The sequence below is a fragment of the Oncorhynchus masou genome, chromosome 9 (assembly GCF_036934945.1).
Source record: "Oncorhynchus masou masou isolate Uvic2021 chromosome 9, UVic_Omas_1.1, whole genome shotgun sequence".
NCBI lineage: Eukaryota > Metazoa > Chordata > Actinopteri > Salmoniformes > Salmonidae > Oncorhynchus > Oncorhynchus masou.
The window spans coordinates 9,470,846-9,494,110 of record NC_088220.1 but is presented as its reverse complement, the minus strand read 5'-3'; the positions used below and the strand labels follow the sequence as shown (position 1 = coordinate 9,494,110).

General features: G+C 43.9%; 1 protein-coding gene across 1 annotated transcript in view; it reads left to right on the top strand.

Moving 5' to 3' along the window:
• LOC135545497 (histone-lysine N-methyltransferase NSD2-like) overlaps positions 1–23,265 on the top strand; it is a 35,226-nt gene that overhangs the window by 8,700 nt on the left and 3,261 nt on the right. Inside the window, 14 exon segments of the mRNA XM_064973132.1 lie at positions 28–408; positions 411–596; positions 794–948; positions 3,827–4,021; positions 4,182–4,304; positions 4,487–4,610; positions 5,046–5,246; positions 6,961–7,140; positions 7,402–7,558; positions 17,665–17,870; positions 18,029–18,141; positions 20,129–20,398; positions 20,734–20,992; positions 21,484–21,590. Coding sequence (XP_064829204.1) covers positions 28–408; positions 411–596; positions 794–948; positions 3,827–4,021; positions 4,182–4,304; positions 4,487–4,610; positions 5,046–5,246; positions 6,961–7,140; positions 7,402–7,558; positions 17,665–17,870; positions 18,029–18,141; positions 20,129–20,398; positions 20,734–20,992; positions 21,484–21,590 — 2,657 coding nt within the window.

Here is a 23,265-nt window from a genome sequence, read left to right as displayed (position 1 = left end):
TGATTGATCAATTATTTATTCCCACAGCACATTCTGAAAACAAACGGCTGAGGAAACCCAGCAAAAGACTGCTGGAATCCACAGAGGAGGAGCAATTCTTCTCCCCGAAGAAAAAAATAAAGAAACCTCTGGAATCTTCCAAAACCTCTCCGAGCCATTCTTCAGCCCCAGCCCTGCTAATGTACACCTCTACACCCAACCCCACCCCTCTCCCTGCCTCTGGGGAGCCAGCCAGCCCCACCCCTGGCCCTGTCTCTGGGGAGCCAGCCAGCCCCACCCCTGGCCCTGTCTCTGGGGAGCCAGCCAGCCCCACCCCTGGCCCTACCTCTGGGGAGCCAGCCAGCCCCACCCCTGACCCTACCTCTGGGGAACCAGCCAGCCCCACCCCTGACCCTACCTCTGGGGAACCAGCCAGCCCCACCCTGACCCTACCTCTGAGGAGCCAGCCAAAACCCAGGCCCAAGCAGGGCTGAAACAGAGTCTGTCTCAAGATGTCCTCCACCGTGTTATAGAATCATTATCCAAACAACCCCCAGCAGTGACCTCTTTCTCTACTGACTCATCATCTGATGGGGCAAACCCTCCTCTGCCCTCTGGTAGGCAGACAGTCAGATGTTTTTTCTCCAAAAACATCTCTCATGGCGATGCTGTCTTATTTAATACAAGAGGCAGATATATTATATTGGGGAAAGTAGCTCCGTTGGGGAAAGTAGTTATGATAATGAAAACAAATCCTCCTCATATTTTCAGATACAGTAGATTTGGGGTATTTAAATGTCTGGTCATTCCCCAGACCCAGTATCCCTGGAGAGGAAGAGGCCAAGGAAGCCATCTCAAAAGGTCCTGGAATGCACCATAGAGGAAGTGTCAGTCAGTCCTCCAAAGAAGAAGGAGTTTAAGAACCAGAGTGTACAGACAGACGTGAAAACAGAAGTCAGGGACACTCAGGTAAGGCTGAATGAACTAATCAACAGCCATATTAACACATCTATACTGCTACAGTGCCACTCTGAAACGGGTCTAATTACAGTACCAGTCGAATGTTAGGACACACCTACTCATTCCAGGGTTTTTCTTTATTTTTACTATTCTCTACATTGTTGAATAATAGTGAAGACATCAAAACTTTGAAATAACACATATGGAATCATGTAGCAACCAAAAAAGTGTTAAACAAATCAAAATATATTTTATATTTGAGGTTCTTCAAAGTAGCCACCCTTTGATGACAGCGTTACACACTCTTGGCATTCTCTGAACCAGCTTCATGAGGTAGTCACCTGGAATGCATTTCAATTAACAGGTGTGTCTTGTTAAAAGTTAATTTGTGGAGTTTCTTTCCTTTGAATTGTGTTTGAGCCAATCTGTTGTTACAAGGTAAAGGTGGTATACAGAAGATGGTCCTATCCGGAAAAGTGGTGCGTTTATTCACCCCCTGTGCTATGAAGCCCCTAAATAAAATCTGGTGCAACCAATTACCTTCAGAAGTCGCATAATTAGTGAAATAAAGTCCACCTGTGTGCAATTTTAGTGTCACATGATCTGTCACGTGATCTCAGTATATATACACCTGTTCTGAAAGGCTCCAGAGTCTGAAACACCACAAAGCAAGGGGCACTATGAAGACCAAGGAGCTCTCCAAACAGGTCAGGGACAAAGTTGTGGAAAAGTACAGATCAGGGTTGGGTTATAAAAAAAAATCAGAAACATTGAACATCCCACGGAGAACCATTAAATCTATTATTAAAAAATGGAATGAATATGGCACCGCAACAAACCTGCCGAGAGAGAGAGCCAAAACTCACGGACCAGGCAAGGAGGGTATTAATCAGAGGCAGCAGAGAGACCAAAGATAACCATGAAGGAGCTGCAAAGCTCCATAGCGGAGATTGGAGTATCTGTCCATAGGACCACTTTAAGCCGTACACTCCACAGAGCTGGGCTTAACAGAAGAGTGGCCAGGAAAAAACATTGCTTAAAGACAAATAAGCAAACGCGTTTGGTGTTTGCCAAAAGCCTTGTGGGGGACTCCCCAAACATATGGAGTAAGATACTCTGTTCAGATGAGACTAAAATGTAGCTTTTTGTCCATCAAGGAAAATGCTATGTCTGGCGCAAACCCACCTCTCATCACCCTGAGAACACCATCCCCACAGTGAAGCATGGTGGTGGCAGCATCATTCTGTGGGGATGTTTTTCATCAGCAGAGACTGGGAAACTGGTCAGAATTTAAGGAATGATGGAGGGCGCTAAATACAGGGAAATTCTTGAGGGAAACCTGTTTCAGTCTTCCAGAGATGGGGGACGGAGGTTCACTTTACAGAAGGACAATGACCCTAAGCATACTGCTAAAGCAACACTTGAGTGGTTTAAGGGGAAACATTTAAATGTCTTGGAATGGCCTAGTCAAAGCCCAGACGTCAATCCATTTGAGAGTCTGTGGAATGACTTAAAGATTTCCAGACACCAGTGGAACCCATCCAACTTGAAGGAGCTGGAGCAGTTTTGCCTTGATTAATGGGCAAGAATCCCTGTGGCTCGATGTGCCAAGCTTATAGAGACACCCCATGAGACTTGAAGCTGTAATTGCTGAAAAAAGTGGCTCAACAAAGTATTGACTTTGGGGGGTGAATAGTTATGCACGCTCAAGTTTTCAGTTTTTTTTGTCTTATTTCTTGTTTGTTTCACAAAAATATTTTGTATATTCAAAGTGGTAGGCATGTTGTGTAAATCATATGATACAACCCCCCCCCCCCAAAAAAAACTATTTTAATTCCAGGTTGTAAGGCAACAAAATAGGAAAAATACCAAGGGGTGTGAATACTTTCGCAAGCCACCGTACCTCTGCTGCAGAGGATAAGTTTTTTCGAGTTAACTGCACCTCAGAAATTTCAGCCCAAATAAATACTTCAAGGGGTTCAAGTAACAGACACATCTCAACATCAACTGTTCAGAGACTGCATGAATCAGGCCGTCATGGTCAAATTGCTGCAACGAAATCACTACTAAAGGACACCAATAATAAGAAGAGACTTGCTTGGGCCAAGAAACACGAGCAATGGACATTAGACCAGTGGAAATTTGTCCTTTGGTCTGATGAGTCCAAATTTGAGGTTTTTGGTTCCAACCGCCATGTCTTTGTGAGACGTAGAGTAGGTAAATGGATTATCTCTGTATGTGTAGTTCCCACCATGAAGCATAGAGGAGGAGGTGTGGTGGTGCTTGGCTGGTGACACTGTCAGTGATTTATTTGGAGTTCATGGCACACTTAGCCAGCATTGCTACCACAGCATTCTGCAGCAATACACCATCCCATCTTTTTTGGGCTTAGTGGGACTATCATTTGTTTTTCAGCAGAACAATGACCCAAAACACACCTCCAGGTTGTGTAAGGCCTATTTGACCAAGAAGGAGAGTGATGGAGTGTAGCATCAGATGACCTGGCCTTCACAATCACTCGACCTCAACCCAATTGATATGGTTTTGGATGAGTTTGACCGCAGAGTGGAAAAGCAGCCAACAAGTGCTCAGCATATGTGGGAACTCCTTCAAGACTGTTGGGAAAGCATTCCAGGTGAAGCTGGTTGAAAAATGCCAAGAGTGTGCAAAGCTGTCATCAAGGCAAAGGGTGGCTACTTTGAGGAATCTCAAATATAAAATATATTTAGATTTAACACCTTATTTGGTTACTACATGATTCCATATGTTATTTCATAGTTTTGATGTCTTCACTATTATTCTACAATGTAAAAAATAAAGAAAAACCCTTGAATCAGTAGGTGTGTCCAAACTTTTGACTGGTACTCTTATGTGATTTCTATAACAGGTTAAGTCTGTGAAGAAAGAAGGGCCTGTATCCAGCGTGACAACTCCAGAGAGCATGGTTTCTCTGCAGGCATCCTCCCCTGCCTGGCCCCCTAGCCCTACTGTGCTCCTCACCCCCAAGGAAGAGACCGAGAAGATCAGTCCTGGGGTGGGAGGAGAGAGCCACACCAACGGAGAGAGAACACCCAAACCTGAGGTCAGCATAAACACCTTTTTTCAACCTGTGTGAAAAGATCACAAGTTTCATGCTATGATGTCAGCATTCACCTGAGGTATTATTGTACCAGTGCTGTAAAACAGCGTGCTAAACCCCTACACCTTAACAAATATTTTGTGTAATAACACCTCTCCTCCAGGTGTTCTCTCCTGGTCTGAATGACAGTTTTTCCCTACCTGGTGAAGGGTCCCTGGTCTCCAGCACTAAGAAGAACACAGCAGAGAAAGGAGGAGCTGCATCCACGAAGGAGAATGTCTGTCAGGTAGGTCAACCAACAACATGCCACAACCTTTCTATTTTGTAGAGGCAGGAACAGTAAAAAAAATGGCTCTTTAGTTTTATTTCCAGGCTTTCTCACATTAGTTCAGAAATAACTGTTCCTAATAGCCGGGTGATGAATGAGATTTGGGAGTACTGACTAAAATATGTGTGTGTGTCTTGCAGGTGTGTGAGAGGACAGGTGAGCTGCTGCTGTGTGAGGGCCAGTGCTGTGGGGCGTTCCACCTGCAGTGTATCGGCCTATCAGAAGCTCCGAGAGGGAAGTTCATCTGTTGTGAATGCACTAAAGGTGAGTCTCTACCTATCCCTGTACACCTGTCTGTCATTTTGCATTTGACTCATTTAGCAGACGCTTTTATCCAAAACAACCTACAGGAGCAATTAGGGTTTAGTGCCTCGCTCAAGGGCACATCGACAGATTTTTCACTTATTCGGCTCTGGGATTTGAACCAGCAACTTTTTGGTTACTGGCCTAACGCTCTTCACCACTACCTGGCACCATTATAATCTTACAGGAGCCATGTACACCTGTTGCAGCCTCACCTATACACATATTCACCTTGGCTTAACACTGTTATTGAGTTCTTACACCTGTACAGTGACACGGCCATGCTCATAGACCATATCTCTGCATCTGACAAAGGTATTCTGTATCAATACCCACAACTGTATATATGCTGCTTTGGTGTATCACAAAGCTCAGAGTGTATCTTTTCCATTGCAGGTGTCCACACGTGCTTTGTGTGTAAGAAGTCTGGCGACGGTGTGAAGCGGTGCATGGTGCCTGTATGTGGGAAGTTCTACCACAACGAGTGTATCCTGAAACACACACCCACCCAGCCCCAGAGGAACGGGGTTCGCTGCTCCCTCCACGTCTGTCTGTCCTGCCACATCACCAACCCCCTCAACTCCTGCACTTCTAAAAGTAGGTTCCAGTGCCACTCTGCTTTGATAGAACCAGGGGTAAAGTAGAATTCATTTCTACCCGGTAAGAGACATCCTATATGGGCACGCTTGCACCAACATCTGTGCACTATTAACTCAATAGGATCTCTGTGGGCGTAGTCGTAAAGATGTGTCATTTCACTTTTAAAATGTATTACCCTTTTATTGTGGCATAAACAAAACCATGTTTTCATCTGATTGTCCAACAATCACTTCAAAGGTCTCCTTTACTAGGCTACCCCCACACGTTCATCTGCTCGCCACATTCAGTGTTTCCAGCCTACAAACTGTCGTGAGTCAAATAGACATCTGTAACACAAAAGATTTGGCGATTGTCATTAGGCCGGAATTTATGTGTGTACTGCTGTCCTCGTGTCTCTGTGTCGGGCCGCTCATTTCTTGTCTTGAGAAATAAGTGCCAAAGTTAGTTACTTTAAGGAGCAGTTCTCTCTCTGTGGGTCTAACCCCAATATGTTCTGGAAAACGGTTAAAGACCTGGAGAATAAACCCTCCACCTCACAGCTGCCCATGTCCCTCAATGTTGATGTGGTTGTTACTGACAAGAAGCACATGGCTGAGCTCTTTAAATCACCACTTCATTAAGTCAGGATTCCTATATGACTCAGCAATGCCTCATTGCCCATCCAACATTTCCTCATCTCCCACCCCTTCTAATGCGACGAGCCCCGATGCTTCTCCCTCTTTTCCCCATCTTTCGCTACAAAGTATCTCCATGCCGGCGGTCACCTGAGTCCGAGGTGCTAAAGGAGCTCCTGAAACTTGATCCAAAAAAAAACATCTGGGTCAGATGGTTTAGACCCTTTCTTCCTTAAGGTTGCGGCCCCTATCATCACCAAGCATATCTCTGACCTTTTTAGCCTGTCTCTTCTCTCTGGGGAGGTTCCCATGGCTTGGAAGGCAGCCACTGTGGGTCCTTTCTTTAAAGGGGAAGATCAAGCTGATCCTAACTGTTATAGGCCTGTTTCTATTTTGCCATGTTTATCAAAACTGTTGGGAAAATGTGTCAGTAATCAACTGATTGGCTTTCTTGATGTCTGTAGTATTCTCTCTGTTACAGTGCCTTGCGAAAGTATTCGACCCCCTTGAACTTTGCGACCTTTTGCCACATTTCAGGCTTCAAACATAAAGATATAAAACTGTATTTTTTTTGTGAAGAATCAACAAGTTGGACACAATCATGAAGTGGAACGACATTTATTGGATATTTCAAACTTTTTTAACAAATCAAAAACTGAAAAATTGGGCGTGCAAAACCTCCTCGTCTGCAATTCTTACCAGGCACCCCGCCCTCCTCCCTCTTTTCCTCCATCTTTGATGGGGATTTGTGCCTTGTCTTGACAAAGCAGTGTATCCTTAAAGGAAAAACGCTTTGTCCGGTTCTTAGGCGAGTTACCGCTGTTCTGATATCCAGAAGTTCTTTTCAATCATGAGACGGCTAGGGGATACAGTTCTCCCGTGGGGAACTGTCATCAAATGTATTGGCAGCAACATTATGAACAAAATGAGTTACAAACAATGCAAACAAAAACTAACACACAATAGCACAGTTGGTTAGGAGCCTGTAAAAACGTCAGCCGTCCCCTCCGTCTCCATTATATACAGATCTAACATGGCTGTAGAGATGCTTGGTGTGTGTGTGTGTGTGTGGTTTTTGACCTGTGGTCCTCTTCTAGGTCGTCTGACCCGCTGCGTGCGCTGCCCTGTGGCGTACCACGCAAACGACTACTGCATGGCGGCAGGCAGCATTGTCCTGGCCAACAACAGCTTCCTGTGTCCAAACCACTTCACCCCCCGCAAGAACTACAAGAACCACGAACACATCAACGTCAGCTGGTGCTTCGTCTGCTCAGAAGGTTGGTGACTGGTTGGTTGATTGATTGGTTGGGTGTTTTCAGTGTTACAGAGTCCATTATGCAAGGGTTGGTGGTATTATTAGAGGTAGAGTAATCGTTTGAATAGGAGTGTGGTGGAAATCATATGTGGATGACTTATGCTCCTCACAGAGTAAAAAAGGTTGAAGTGAAATGAAGCATTGTGCCTCCCCATCCTGAGGTCATTGGGTCACATCTGGTTGACTTGTTGTCTGAGCTGCACCTCCTCCTTTCTCCCTGCAGGGGGCAGTCTGCTGTGCTGCGAGGCCTGTCCTGCTGCCTTCCATCAAGAGTGTCTGAACATCGAGATGCCCGAGGGGAGCTGGTTCTGCAACGACTGCAAGGCTGGGAAGAAACCACACTTCAAGGACATCCTCTGGGTTAAAGTGGGAAGATTCAGGTAAGAAACACTGTTCTCTAGAAACAAAATCCATGCTTTTGGTCAGAACCAACTGAATGACACTTTTCTCCCGTGTCAACGTATAAACAAATATCTTGATCAGTGCCTGAAATCCAGTCATATTGTTATTGATCAGAATCTCTGTGTGTATAATCCTCATCTACACTGAGTACACCAAACATTAGGAACACTTTCTAATATTGAGCACTGATTGGAGCTCCCAGAGTGTTCTGACAGAACACAGCACACTGATTGGAGCTCCCAGAGTGTTCTGACAGAACACAGCACACTGATTGGAGCTCCCAGAGTGTTCTGACAGAACACAGCTTGGGCTGTTTTGGTGACCCTATTACCACCACACTGGTGGTCCTGAGCCATGAAGTCAGTCAAATTCCATGTGACCGTTTAGTCACGGTAATTAGGCTTCTCCAAGCTCTGATGCTGCTGATGGTCATTGGTAGCCTGCCAAACTTGCTAACTGCCAGGTACTCCCACTAATCACTCTGACATCAATGCAAATGCAACCAAAAATCTAATCAAACACCATAGGCTATGCAATTGCGTGAGAAAACAGAGTGATGGCATCTATTAAAAAGAGGAGGATCCCATCAGCTTTCTATAGGCTAGGCCTACTGTATTCTCAACCTTCCTAGTATTAAGCACATTGCTTCTCTTTACATCAGGAGTATAGTCTACCTGGCTGGCATGAAAATGAACCATGGGAGAAACACCCTCAATTTGGCTATTTAAATGCATAGATGACATGTATTTCCCCCTGCCCCTGTTTTGAGACAGGTGCATGATAACGGTCCATTCTAGATCAAAATAACTCACACATACAGTACCAGTCAAAAGTTTAGATGCACCTACTCATTCAAGGGTTTTTCATAATTTGACTTTTTTTCTACACATTGTAGAATAATATTGAAGACGTCAAAACTATGAAATGACACATTTGGAATCATGTAGTAACCAATAGTGTTCATCAAAATATATTTGAGGTTCTTCAAAGTAGGCACCCTTTGCCTTGATGACAGCTTTGCACAATCTTGGCATTCTCTTAATTTTCACCATAAAAATGCACCTTTATAATAAAAGCATTCACATGCATAATTGCATTTGCTTTCACTTTTGATAATAGTGTTTTCTCGCTATTAAAACATTCGCGCTTATAGCCTACTGCTATGTGCACGTTACTGTGCTTATAATGTGAAGTAGCCTAATCAACATTGCGTAAAAAAAATTTGATGCTAGTGGTTGTATTAATTTGGAATCTATCGCATCCCACAACTGTCCCAGACTATTTTTGGAAGATGTATTTTTCGCATAGCATAGAATGGGTCGACTTTTGTACTATGGGGTATAGTAGATTGACATAGGCTCGTGCTTTTGCTGTTCGTTAGGTCACTCATCTTGTTGGCTGCCGAAAAGTAAATGTGGACATGTTCAATATGCACCTCGGAGATGGATAAGGACACGCATAGTTGCGTCCTCGATGTGTCGATCTTCACTTGTAGCCTGTGAGAAAGACCTGATCACCTGATGGAGAGACATGTGAGTGGGAGATGATTTGGAGCGCGCATCACTCAGGGAGAAGGGAATTATAATTATTATATTCAGCCCAAGGGCTCAACGGCCACTAGCCGCAAAAGGCATGGATTTTATTTCTTTAGAGGGCATTACGGCCACATAAAGGGGATGCCGTGGGAAAATTTGAGGCATTATCAAGTGCTTGTCAAATTGTGAATGAGAGACTGATGAAGTGTGTACAGCCTGCATGAGACCTTTTTCAAATCATCATTAGAGAGTCGCATCACGCAGCCTTAGACTGTATTGAAAATCAAAACATATAGCCCAACGTTTTGTAGAACAACAAGTTGCATAAATAACTATAAATTAAGCATATAGGGGGACCTGTTACTTAACTGCTCAACACAGAATAGCCGCATGTGAACACTCCCTCTAATGGTTTGGAGAAAATATCCTTTCTATTTTATTATGCTTTTTTCAATACTATAAAATCATATAAAATAATGTCATGGAATTCTAAGCAAATATTGTCTGCTAAATCAACAAGTGTAGCCCACAGCCATTTGGCATAGCCAGGTCAGGGCCTAACATAAGGAAAAGTCAGTGTGCTATTCTGTTATTCTGTAATAGACTACATTTTCTTCATATCATGCTTCTTTTGACCTGTCTAAAATAAATAATGGCTTTATTGTGAAGATGTTGGCTATATTACATTTTACAATGTAGATGTTCCAAAGGTCTGCACCAGTAGCTTGTAGGCTATGTGTGCAAGCTAGGAGATGCTAAATGTGTCTATGTTAACTAGAGGTCGACCGATTTAATCGGAATGGTCGATTAATTAGGGCCGATTTCAAGTTTTCATAACAATCAGAAATCGGTATTTTTGGACACTGATTTTGCCGATTTAAAAAAAAATATATATATATATTTTTACACCTTTTATTTAATCTTTTTTTAATTTTGCAAGTCAGTTAAGAACACATTAGGAAGGGTGGGTTAACTGCCTCGTTCAGGGGCAGAACGACAGATTTTGACATTGTCAGCCCGGGGGATCCAATCTTGCAACCTTACAGTTAACGAGTCCAACGCAATAACGACCTGCCTCTTGTTGCACTCCACAAGGAGACTGCCTGTTACGCGAATGCAGTAAGCCAAGGTAAGTTGCAAGCTAGCATTAAACTTATCTTATAAAAAAAATCTATCATAATCACTAGTTAACTACACATGGTGGATGATATTATCTAGCGTGTCATGCATTGCGTATAATCTGACTGAGCGGTGGTAGGCAGAAGCAGGCACGTAAACATTCATTCAAACAGCACTTTTGTGTGTTTTGACAGCAGCTCTTCGTTGTGCGTCAAGCATTGCGCTGTTTATGACTCCAAACCTATCAACTCACTGAGATGAGACTTGTGTAACCGAAGTGAAATGGCTAGCTAGTTAGCGCGCGCTAATAGCGTTTCAAACGTCACTCGCTCGCTCTGAGCTTTGGAGTGGTTGTTTCCCTTGCTCTGCATGAGTAACGCTGCTTCGAGGGTGGCTGTTGTTGATGTGTTCCTGGTTCGAACCCAGGTAGGGGCGAGGAGAGGGAGGGAAGCTATACTGTTAATACTAAAGGCAATACTAAAGTGCCTATAAGAACATCCGATAGTCAAAGGTTAATGAAATACAAATGGTATAGAGAGAAATAGTCCTATAATTCCTATAATAACTACAACCTAAAACTTCTTACCTGGGAATATTGAAGTCTCATGTTAAAAGGAACCACCAGCTTTCATATGTTCTCATGTTCTGAGCAAGGAACTGAAACGTTAGCTTTTTACATGGCAAATATTGCACTTTTACTTTCTTCGCCAACACTTTGTTTTTGCATTATTTAAACCAAATTGAACATGTTTCATTATTTATTTGAGGCTAAATTGATTTTATTGATGTATTATAATAAGTTAGAAGTGTTCATTCAGTATGGTTGGAATTGTCATTATTTCAAATACGTTTTTTAAATGTTTTATTTTTTAAATCGGCCGATTTAATCGGTATCGGCTTTTTTGGTCCTCCAATAATCTCTATCGGCGTTGAAAAATCATAATCGGTCGACCTCGAATGTTAACTAACGGTCAATTACCGTGAGACCGGCAGGTATCTGCTTGACAATCACCGGCTGACTAAACTTTGTGCCACAGCCCTAGTTGCCGCCACACCGGCTATCATGAGTCATGACCGCTGTAAAATTCTACGTGACTATTGATTCACTGTAATCTCCTTTTATGCACTCTCGACATGTGTTGGTAGTACCCAACTTGCTAACGACCTTCAGGTCCTAATGACCTGGTACTCCGGGCTCTGTTATCCCTCCATCAGATCACTAATGGCCTAGTACTCCGGGCTCTGTTATCCCTCCATCAGATCACTAATGGCCTGGTACTCAGGGCTCTGTTATCCCTCCATCAGGTCCTAATGGCCTAGTACTCAGGGCTCTGTTATCCCTCCATCAGGTCCTAATGGCCTAGTACTCAGGGCTCTGTTATCCCTCCATCAGGTCCTAATGGCCTAGTACTCAGGGCTCTGTTATCCCTCCATCAGGTCCTAATGGCCTAGTACTCAGGGCTCTGTTATCCCTCCATCAGGTCCTAATGGCCTGGTACTCAGGGCTCTGTTATCCCTCCATCAGGTCCTAATGGCCTAGTACTCAGGGCTCTGTTATCCCTCCATCAGGTCCTAATGGCCTGTACTCAGGGCTCTGTTATCCCTCCATCAGGTCCTAATGGCCTAGTACTCAGGGCTCTGTTATCCCTCCATCAGGTCCTAATGGCCTAGTACTCAGGGCTCTGTTATCCCTCCATCAGGTCCTAATGGCCTAGTACTCAGGGCTCTGTTATCCCTCCATCAGGTCCTAATGGCCTGGTACTCAGGGCTCTGTTATCCCTCCATCAGGTCCTAATGGCCTAGTACTCAGGGCTCTGTTATCCCTCCATCAGGTCCTAATGGCCTAGTACTCAGGGCTCTAGTTTCCCTCTAATCACTCTGACATCAATGCAAATGCATTCAAAAATCACATCAAAACACTGATCATCAAAACAGTATCTTGCTTTTTAAAACTCACCTCACTGTGATTGATCAATATGAAGAAAACAATTCAACAGCAGGTTGAAACTGAGTGAAAAAACATGGTCCTTGTTTCAAAGCCAAACACAATCAAATGGACAGTGCTTGCTAAGGTGATGATTTAATTCAAAACAGCATATTCGAGTTTATGCATAGGCCTATGAGCCTAAGCCCGAAATATAATACATGGACTACCGCATATTATGCACGGCAGAAAAACATTTTTTTTTTAACTGGTTTTAGTTGGTCTAGCCTATATTTCAAAATTAAACAAATTGTAGTAATGACCTTTGAGTGAGGACTGTATTATAATGCATACTGGGTGGACTGGTTATCTTCTGCTACTCTCTAAAAGTTCTCGTCAGGGAGAGAAGGTAGAGTTCTAGGCCATGCTGTTGGTTCATTGATCGTGTAGGGCTGCTAACACTGGAGTTATAGTGAATCTGTGATTTTTGAATATCCTAATCACAGGGCTTCTTTTTTTTGTTTTTTAATGTTCATAATTAATTGGGTGAAACATGACCTTTCAGAATATCTCTCTCCTTCATTCCCTTCTCTGGCACGCAGAGAGAGGGGCGGTCAACAGTTAAATGAAATGTTTTGTTGTGAATACATGTCACTGTCGATGTTCCCGAACAGTTTTCACTAGGTTTCCCAAATTTAAGCACTGGGTAAATGCAGGAACAGGGTTGGAGAGCCCATGACATACAGAATTTGGGCAGAATATCACCTGTCGCGCAGCGAGAGACTGCATGCTCCTCAAACAGTGGTTGATGCTTGGAGTGAAATAACCAGAGGAGCCTGAAAAACGAGCTGGAGGGAAAGCAGCCTCCATGGATGACATGTCTTTTATCCCCTCCCTTGTTCCTGGCCATTTTCACAATGAGCCATTGTAAATCAAAACTAATTTTACATATTAGTGAATATATGATCACTTGTTGAGAGAACAGCATGTGCAGCCTGAGGCAAGGAACAGAGAGCAAGCTTTTTTTCTACTTTCTCAAATCATCAATAGCCTTTACTGGTAGTCATATCATGCAGCTCATATACACTATAGATACAAAAATATGTGGACACCCCTTCAAATCAGTGGATTTGGCTTTTCAGCCACACCTGTTGCTGACAGGTGTATAAAGTTGAGCATGCAGCCATGCAATCTCCATAGACAAACATTGGCAGTAGAATAGCCTGCACTGAAGAGCTCAGTGACTTTCAACATGGCACCGTCATAAGATGCCACCTTTCCAACAAGTCAGTCATATTTCTTCCCTGCTAGAGCTGCCCAGGTCAACTGTAAGTGCTGTAATTGTGAAGTGGAAACGTCTAGGAGCAACAACGGCTCAGCCACAAAGTGGTAGGCCACACAGTTCACAGAACGGGACCGCAGAGTGCTGAAGAGCGTAGCACGCAAAAAATAGTCTGTCCTCGGTTGCAACACTCACTACTGAGATCCAAACTGCCTCTGGAAGCAACATCAGCACAAGAACTGTTCGGCGGGATCTTCATGAAATGGGTTTCCATGGCCGAGCAGCCGCACACAAGCCTCAGATCACCATGCTCAATGCCAAGCATCAGCTGGAGTGGTGTAAAGCTCGCCGCCATTGGACTATGGAGCAGTGGAATCACGTTCTCTGGAGTGATGAATCACGCTTCACCATCTGGCAGTCCAACGGACAAATATGGGTTTGTCCATGCCAGGAGAACACTACCTGCCCGAGTGCATAGTGCCAACTGTAAAGTTTGGTGGAGGAAGAATAATGGTCTCTGGCTGTTTTTCATGCTTCGGGCTACGTTCCTTAGTTCCAGTGAAGGGAAATCTTAACACTGCAGCATACAATGATATTCTAGAGGATTCTGTGCTTCCAACTTTGTGGTAACCGTTTGGGCAAGGACCATTCTTGTTTCAGCATGACACTCACTAATGCTCTTGTGACTGAATGGAAGCAAGTCCCTGCAGCAATGTTCCAACATCTAGTGGAAAGCCTTTCCAGAAGAGTAGAGGCTGTTGTAGCAGCAAATGGGGGACCAAATCCATATTAATGCCCATGATTTTAGAATGAGATGTTTGACAAGCAGGTGTCCACATTCTTTTGGCATGTAGTGTATGTTTTGATTTCTAAGTCCATGCCCAACGTCCGCCATTCTGCCCCTGAACAAGGCAGTTAACCCTAGGCCGTCATTGTAAATAAATATTTTTTCTTAACTGACTTGCCTAGTTCAATAAATAAAAATAAAATATTAATTTGGGGACAGGTCGTAAAGCATTAAACATTTATGGAAATTGAGCTAGCTAGCTTGCTGTTGCCAGCTAATTTGTCCTATTTAGCTAGCTTGCTGTTGCTAGCTAATTTGTCCTATTTAGCTAGCTTGCTGTTGCTAGCTAATTTGTCCTATTTAGCTAGCTTGCTGTTGCTAGCTAATTTGTCCTATTTAGCTAGCTTGCTGTTGCTAGCTAATTTGTCCTGGGATATAAACGTTCAGTTGTTATTTTACCTGAAATGCACAAGGTCCTCTACTCCGAACATTAATCCACACACAAAATGGTCGTTTTCTCATTGTTTCTAGTCATCCGAATCGTTTCTAGTCATTTCTCCTTCTTCCAGGCTTTTTCTTCTTGGCGATTGGCATCTAACTTTCATAGGATTACCACAACGACAGACCGACCTCGGTTCATCTTTCAATCACCCACGTGGGTATAACCAATGAGGAGATGGCACGTGGTTATCTGAATCTATAAACCAATGAGGAGATGGGAGAGGCAGGACTTGCACCGCATTTATCGTCACAAATACAACTGACTTCTATTTTAGCGTCTTGACAACGCAGATGCTCGTTGGCGCGAGCGAACAGTGTGGGTGAACTGATTTGAATCTCCTTCCGGAGACACCTGAAACCCCACCTCTTCAAGGAATACCTAGGATAGGATAAGTAATCCTTCTCACCCCCCCCCCTTAAATGATTTAGATGCACTATTGTAAAGTGGCTGTTCCACTGGATGTCAGAAGGTGAATTCACCAATTTGTAAGTCGCTCTGGATAAGAGTGTCTGCTAAATTACTTAAATGTAATGTATTTGAATAACATGTATGTGTACATTTATTTTGCAACGTTCGCCCATGTGACGCGTCCGGTATGGTCAGCATGTAAGACATTCTAAGGTTTGTATCACGCACAGCTAAAGTTGCCAAATAACTCTAGTGTATAGGACCTGTTTCAAATGATCTCTTTTACGCTCAACAGAGCTACTTCATACATGCACTTGCAAAAGTATTCGGAATTTGCAAAACATTCCAGGCTTCAAACATAAAGATATAAAACTGTATTTTTTTTGAAAATAAACAACAAGTGGGACACAATCATGAAGTGGAACGACATTTATTGGATATTTCAAACTTTTTTAACAAATCAAAAACTAAATATTGGGCGTGCAAAACTATTCAGCCCCTTTACTTTCAGTGCAGCAAACTATCTCCAGATTCAGTGAGGCTAATGATCCTGTTGACCTAAATGACTAATGATGATAAATAAATTTGTTAATTTCATAATGTTTCTTTAGACCTTAAAAGCGCCATCAAAATAAATAATGAATCTGAGATATTGTGATGAAGTGTATTTGGATAAAAAGATTTCCCATTTAAACATCCCAAGAGCACTGTGAAATAATATTGAAATGGAAAGTATCAGACCACTGCATTTAAACTTTCAGCTCATACAAGGAAATGATCAGAGATGCAGCCAAGAGGCCCATGATCACTCTGGATGAACTGCAGAGATCTACAGCTGAGGTGGGAGACTCTGTCCATGGACAACAATCAGTTGTATATTGCACAAATCTGGCCTTTATGGAAGATGGCAAGAATGTTTCTTAAAGATATCCATAAAAAGTGTTGTTAAAGTTTGCCACAAGCCACCTGGGAGACACACCAAACATGTGGAAGAAGGTGCTCTGGTCAGATGAAACCAAAATTGAACAGGCAACAATGCAAAACGTTATGTTTGGCATAAAAGCAACACAGCTCATCACCCTTCCCCACTGTCAAACATGGTGGTGGCAGCATCATGGTTTGGGCCTGCTTTTCTTCAGCAGGGACAGGGAAGATGGTTAAAATTGATGGGAAGATGGATGGAGCCAAATACAGGACCATTCTGGAAGAAAACCTGATGGAGTCTGCAAAAGACCTGAGACTGGGACGGAGATTTGTCTTCCAACAAGACAATGATCCAAAACATAAAGCACAATCTACAATGGAATGGTTCAAAAATAAACATATCCAGGTGTTAGAATGGCCAAGTCAAAGCAGACCTGAATCAATCAGAATCTGTGGAAAGAACTGAAAACTGCTGTTCACAAATGCTGGATCACTGAGCTCCTTTTTGCAAGGAGGTGGACCATTCTAAACTGATAGAGACATACAGGAACACTGTAATGCAGCAAAAGTGGCGCTAAAAATTAACAGCTGAGTTTTTCAGTTTTTGATTTGTTAAAAAGTTTGAAATATCAATAAATGTCGTGCACTTCAGGTGTCCCCTTGTTGTTGATTCTTCACAAAAAAATACAGTTTTATATCTTTATGTTTGAAGCCTGAAATGTGGCAAAAGGTCCAAAGTTCAAGGGGGCCTACAAGGCACTGTACATGCACTTGCTCCGGAATGGAAAATATGCTTCGTACTACCATTCAATATAAAATAATGGAAGACTTATAAGCATATTTGTCCAAATTAACTAGCCTACAGGATGCATGTAGGCTAACTGTTCTTCTGATAAAATGTCTTAATTTCACAGAAACAAATAGATGGTGATGGTGTATATTAAATAGATTTATTAGACTTGAAATGTTTTCCAACATTAAACCTTTATTTAAATGAGATGTTCATCAGAGGCTTGAATGCATGGTCAAATGTGTTTGTTAATTATTTACACTGTGTATTTAACACATTAGGAATCCATAACCCCCCTCTTGCCCTCAGAACAGCCTCAATTCGTCAGGGCATGGACTCTACAAGGAGTTGAAAGCGTTCCACAGGGATGCTGACCCTTGTTGACTTCAATGCATAACACAGTTGTGTCAAGTTGGCTGGATGTCCTTTGGGTGGTGGACCATTCTTGATACACACAGGAAACTGTTGAAGGTGAAACCCAGCAGTGTTGCAGTTCTTGACACAAACCGGTGCGCCTGGCACCTACTACCATACCCTGTTCAAAGGCACTTCAATCTTTTGTCTTGCCCATTCACCCTTTGAATGACACACAGACACAATCCATGTCTCCATTGTCTCAAGGCTTAACATTCCTCCTTTAACCTGTCTCCTCCCCTTCGTCTACACTGATTGAAGTGGACTTAACAGGTGACATCAATAAGGGATCATCGCTTTCACCTGGATTCACCTGGTCAGTCTGTCATAGAAGGAGCAGGTGTTCCTAATGTTTTGTATACACAATGTATCATGTAAAATCTCCAATCCTTTGTTCAGGTGGTGGCCTGCGGAGGTGTGTCTTCCTAAGAACATCCCAGAGAAGATCCTCCGTATGAAACACGAGGTGGGGGAGTTCCCCGTTCAGTTCTTTGGTTCTAAGGACTATGCCTGGACCTACCAGGCCCGAGTCTTCCCTTACATGGAGGGAGATGCCAACAACAAGGAAAAGATGGGGAAGGGTTGTGACGCCATCTACAAAAAAGGTTAGAAAGAAATCTCCTTTACCTGGTTATAATAGAATATATAACAAACAATAGACTTCATTTTAGGAAGAAATGCCAAAGAGCATTTCCTAAGTCTTAAGCAATAGAGATGTTTCCAGGTACCACAGATTTATCAGCTAACTTCCGTTTCCTTTCAGCTCTGAATGAAACAGCTGAGCGGTTTATAGCGCTTCAGGCTGAGAAGGAGATGAGACAGCTTCAGGAGGACAGGAGGAACGACAAGAAACCTCCTCCCTACAGACACATCAAGGTACCGCCCCTTTAAACCTTCTCCCTACAGACACATCAAGGTACTGCCCCTTTAAACCTTCTCCCTACAGACACATCAAGGTACTGCCCCTTTACACCTTCTCCCTACAGACACATCAAGGTACTTTTAAACCTTCTCCCTACAGACACATCAAGGTACCGCCCCTTTAAACCTTCTCCCTACAGACACATCAAGGTACCGCCCCTTTAAACCTTCTCCCTAAGACACATCAAGGTACCGCCCTTTAAACCTTCTCCCTACAGACACATCAAGGTACTGCCCCTTTAAACCTGCTCCCTACAGACACATCAAGGTTTAAACCTTCTCCCTACAGACACATCAAGGTTTAAACCTTCTCCCTACAGACACATCAAGGTACCGCCCCTTTAAACCTTCTCCCTACAGACACATCAAGGTACCGCCCCTTTAAACCTTCTCCCTACAGACACATCAAGGTACCGCCCCTTTAAACCTTCTCCCTACAGACACATCAAGGTACCGCCCCTTTAAACCTTCTCCCTACAGACACATCAAGGTACCGCCCCTTTAAACCTTCTCCCTACAGACACATCAAGGTACCGCCCCTTTAAACCTTCTCCCTACAGACACATCAAGGTACCGCCCCTTTAAACCTTCTCCCTACAGACACATCAAGGTACTGCCCCTTTAAACCTTCTCCCTACAGACACATCAAGATTCTGCCCCTTTAAACCTTCTCCCTACAGACACATCAAGGTACTGCCCCTTTAAACCTTCTCCCTACAGACACATCAAGGTACTGCCCCTTTAAACCTCCTCCCTACAGACACATCAAGGTACTGCCCCTTCCTCCCTCCCTACAGACACATCAAGGTACCGCCCCTTTAAACCTTCTCCCTACAGACACATCAAGGTACCGCCCCTTTAAACCTTCTCCCTACAGACACATCAAGGTACCGCCCTTTAAACCTTCTCCCTACAGACACATCAAGGTACCGCCCCTTTAAACCTTCTCCCTACAGACACATCAAGGTACAAACCTTCTCCCTACAGACACATCAAGGTACTGCCCCTTTAAACCTTCTCCCTACAGACACATCAAGGTACCGCCCCTTTAAACCTTCTCCCTACAGACACATCAAGGTACCGCCCCTTTAAACCTTCTCCCTACAGACACATCAAGGTACCGCCCCTTTAAACCTTCTCCCTATTCAAACCTTTAAACCTTCTCCCTACAGACACATCAAGGTACTGCCCCTTTAAACCTTCTCCCTACAGACACATCAAGGTACCGCCCCTTTAAACCTTCTCCCTTCAAACCTTTAAACCTCCCTACAGACACATCAAGGTACCGCCCCTTTAAACCTTCTCCCTACAGACACATCAAGGTACCGCCCCTTTAAACCTTCTCTCTACAGACACATCAAGGTACCGCCCCTTTAAACCTTCTCCCTACAGACACATCAAGGTACCGCCCCTTTAAACCTTCTCCCTACAGACACATCAAGGTACCGCCCCTTTAAACCTTCTCCCTACAGACACATCAAGGTACTGCCCCTTTAAACCTTCTCCCTACAGACACATCAAGGTACCGCCCCTTTAAACCTTCTCCCTACAGACACATCAAGGTACTGCCCCTTTAAACCTTCTCCCTACAGACACATCAAGGTACCGCCCCTCTCCCGACAGACACATCAAACTTCTCCCTACAGACACATCAAGGTACTGCCCCTTTAAACCTTCTCCCTACAGACACATCAAGGTACTGTCCCTTTAAACCTTCTCCCTACAGACACATCAAGGTACCGCCCCTTTAAACCTTCTCCCTACAGACACATCAAGGTACCGCCCCTTTAAACCTTCTCCCTACAGACACATCAAGGTACCGCCCCTTTAAACCTTCTCCCTACAGACACATCAAGGTACTGCCCCTTTAAACCTTCTCCATGCATAATTCACGCAGAAGTTTGAATTGCATCCGCTTATCTCAAGTGCTTATTCTTCTCAGGTGAACCGACCAATTGGCAAGGTCCAGATCATCACGGCGGACCTATCGGAGGTGCCTCGCTGTAACTGCAAGGCGTCTGATGAGAACCCGTGTGGCATGGACTCCGAGTGTATCAACCGCATGTTGATGTATGAGTGCCACCCTCAGGTGTGTTTGGCAGGGGAGAGGTGTCTGAACCAGAGTTACACCAAGAGACAGTACACCCAGGTGGAGATCTTCAGAACCTTGTCACGAGGCTGGGGGCTACGGGGAGTCTCCGACATCAAGAAGGTACAGACTAGAGCATCAAACTACAAAACAAAACAGCTCCCCTTGTGTTTCTGTTTTGTTAAGAGAACCTTGTCCCACTACAGTTGTGCATGGCTGCCTACATAATTTCCCCCTTGTGGGATAAATAAAGTATTTTCAATTCAATTCCAAGCCTCTTTATCCCTGATTATCCTTGATGATCTTTTTTTAAGATGTGGACATACAGTAGTATATTTAGCCTCCATGCCGCTGTGTCTGTGATGTAAAAGGTGTTGTGTATCAGCTGGATTATAACCTGAGTCTGTGCTCTCCTCTCTCTCTCTCTCTCTCTCTCTCTCTCTCTCTCTCTCTCTCAGGGTGCATTTGTGAATGAGTACGTGGGGGAGGTGATAGACGAGGAGGAGTGCAGAGCCAGGATCAAACATGCTCAAGAGAACGACATCTGTAACTTCTACATGCTCACTCTGGACAAGGACCGGATCATAGACGCTGGACCCAAGGGGAACCAGGCGAGGTTCATGAATCACTGCTGCCAGCCCAACTGTGAGACCCAGAAGTGGACAGTAAACGGAGACACCAGGGTGGGGCTCTTTGCCCTGGAGGACATCCCCGAAGGTCAGACGAAGTACTAACAAACCTACTGGAGCCCGGTTCCATTTGTTACTAACTACTGGGGCCTGGTTCCATTTCTGTTACTAACTACTGGGGCCTGGTTCCATTTCTGTTACTAACTACTGGGGCCTGGTTCCATTTCTGTTACTAACTACTGGGGCCTGGTTCCATTTCTGTTACTAACTACTGGAGCCTGGTTCCATTTCTGTTACTAACTACTGGAGCCTGGTTCCATTTCTGTTACTAACTACTGGAGCCCGGTTCCATTTCTGTTACTAACTACTGGAGCCCGGTTCCATTTCTGTTACTAACTACTGGAGCCCGGTTCCATTTCTGTTACAAACTACTGGGGCCCGGTTCCATTTCTGTTACTAACTACTGGGGCCCGGTTCCATTTCCATTCCTCAGGCACTAGGGCTTGTGACCAAAAGTATCTTTGTAATGTGTAAAGATACACTGCCAGGTTCTGTACAGGTATCTTTATTTGTGTGCAGGTGTGGAGCTGACCTTCAACTACAACCTGGAGTGTCTTGGTAACGGGAAGACGGTGTGTAAATGTGGAGCGCCCAACTGCTCTGGGTTCCTGGGGGTCCGACCGAAGGTAAGGCCCGGAGACTGACAAATGTCAATATACAAAACATTTGAATTTATCTAGGTAGACTGGTGAATATAGCAGTCTAAAGGCAGACTGAGGAATATAGCAGTCTAAAGGCAGACTGAGGAATATAGCAGTCTAAAGGCAGACTGGGGAATATAGCAGTCTAAAGGCAGACTGGGGAATATAGCAGTCTAAAGGCAGACTGGGGAATATAGCAGACTGGTGAATATAGCAGACTGGTGAATATAGCAGACTGGTGAATATAGCAGACTGGTGAATATAGCAGACTGGTGAATATAGCAGACTAAAGGCAGACTGGGGAATATAGCAGACTAAAGGCAGACTGGGGAATATAGCAGACTGGTGAATATAGCAGACTGGTGAATATAGCAGACTGGTGAATATAGCAGACAGGTGAATATAGCAGACTGGTGAATATAGCAGACTGGTGAATATAGCAGACTAAAGGCAGACTGGGGAATATAGCAGACTAAAGGCAGACTGGGGAATATAGCAGACTGGTGAATATAGCAGACTGGTGAATATAGCAGACTGGTGAATATAGCAGACAGGTGAATATAGCAGACTGGGTAATATAGCAGACTGGTGAATATAGCAGTCTAAAGGCAGACTGGTGAATATAGCAGTCTAAAGGCAGACTGGGGAATATAGCAGACTGGGGAATATAGCAGACTGGGGAATATAGCAGACTGGGGAATATAGCAGACTAAAGGCAGACTGGGTAATATAGCAGTCTAAAGGCAGACTGGGGAATATAGCAGACTAAAGGCAGACTGGTGAATATAGCAGACTGGGAAATATAGCAGACTGGGGAATATAGCAGACTGGTGAATATAGCAGACTAAAGGCAGACTGAGGAATATAGCAGACTGGGGAATATAGCAGACTGGTGAATATAGCAGACTAAAGGCAGACTGAGGAATATAGCAGACTAAAGGCAGACTGGGGAATATAGCAGACTGGGGAATATAGCAGACTGGGGAATATAGCAGACTGGGGAATATAGCAGACTGGTGAATATAGCAGTCTAAAGGCAGACTGGTGAATATAGCAGACTAAAGGCAGACTGAGGAATATAGCAGACTAAAGGCAGACTGGGGAATATAGCAGACTGGGGAATATAGCAGACTGGGGAATATAGCAGACTGGGGAATATAGCAGACTGGGTAATATAGCAGACTGGTGAATATAGCAGACTGGTGAATATAGCAGACTGGTGAATATAGCAGACTAAAGGCAGACTGGGGAATATAGCAGACTGGTGAATATAGCAGACTGGTGAATATAGCAGACTAAAGGCAGACTGGTGAATATAGCAGACTGGTGAATAAAGCAGACTGGTGAATATAGCAGTCTAAAGGCAGACTGGGTAATATAGCAGACTGGTGAATATAGCAGACTAAAGGCAGACTGGGGAATATAGCAGACTGGGGAATATAGCAGACTGGTGAATATAGCAGACTGGGTAATATAGCAGACTAAAGAGACTGGGGAATAATAATATAGCAGACTGAATATAGCAGACTGGGTAATATAGCAGACTAAAGGCAGACTGGGTAATATAGCAGTCTAAAGGCAGACTGGGGAATATAGCAGACTGGGGAATATAGCAGACTGGGGAATATAGCAGACTGGGGAATATAGCAGACTGGGGAAT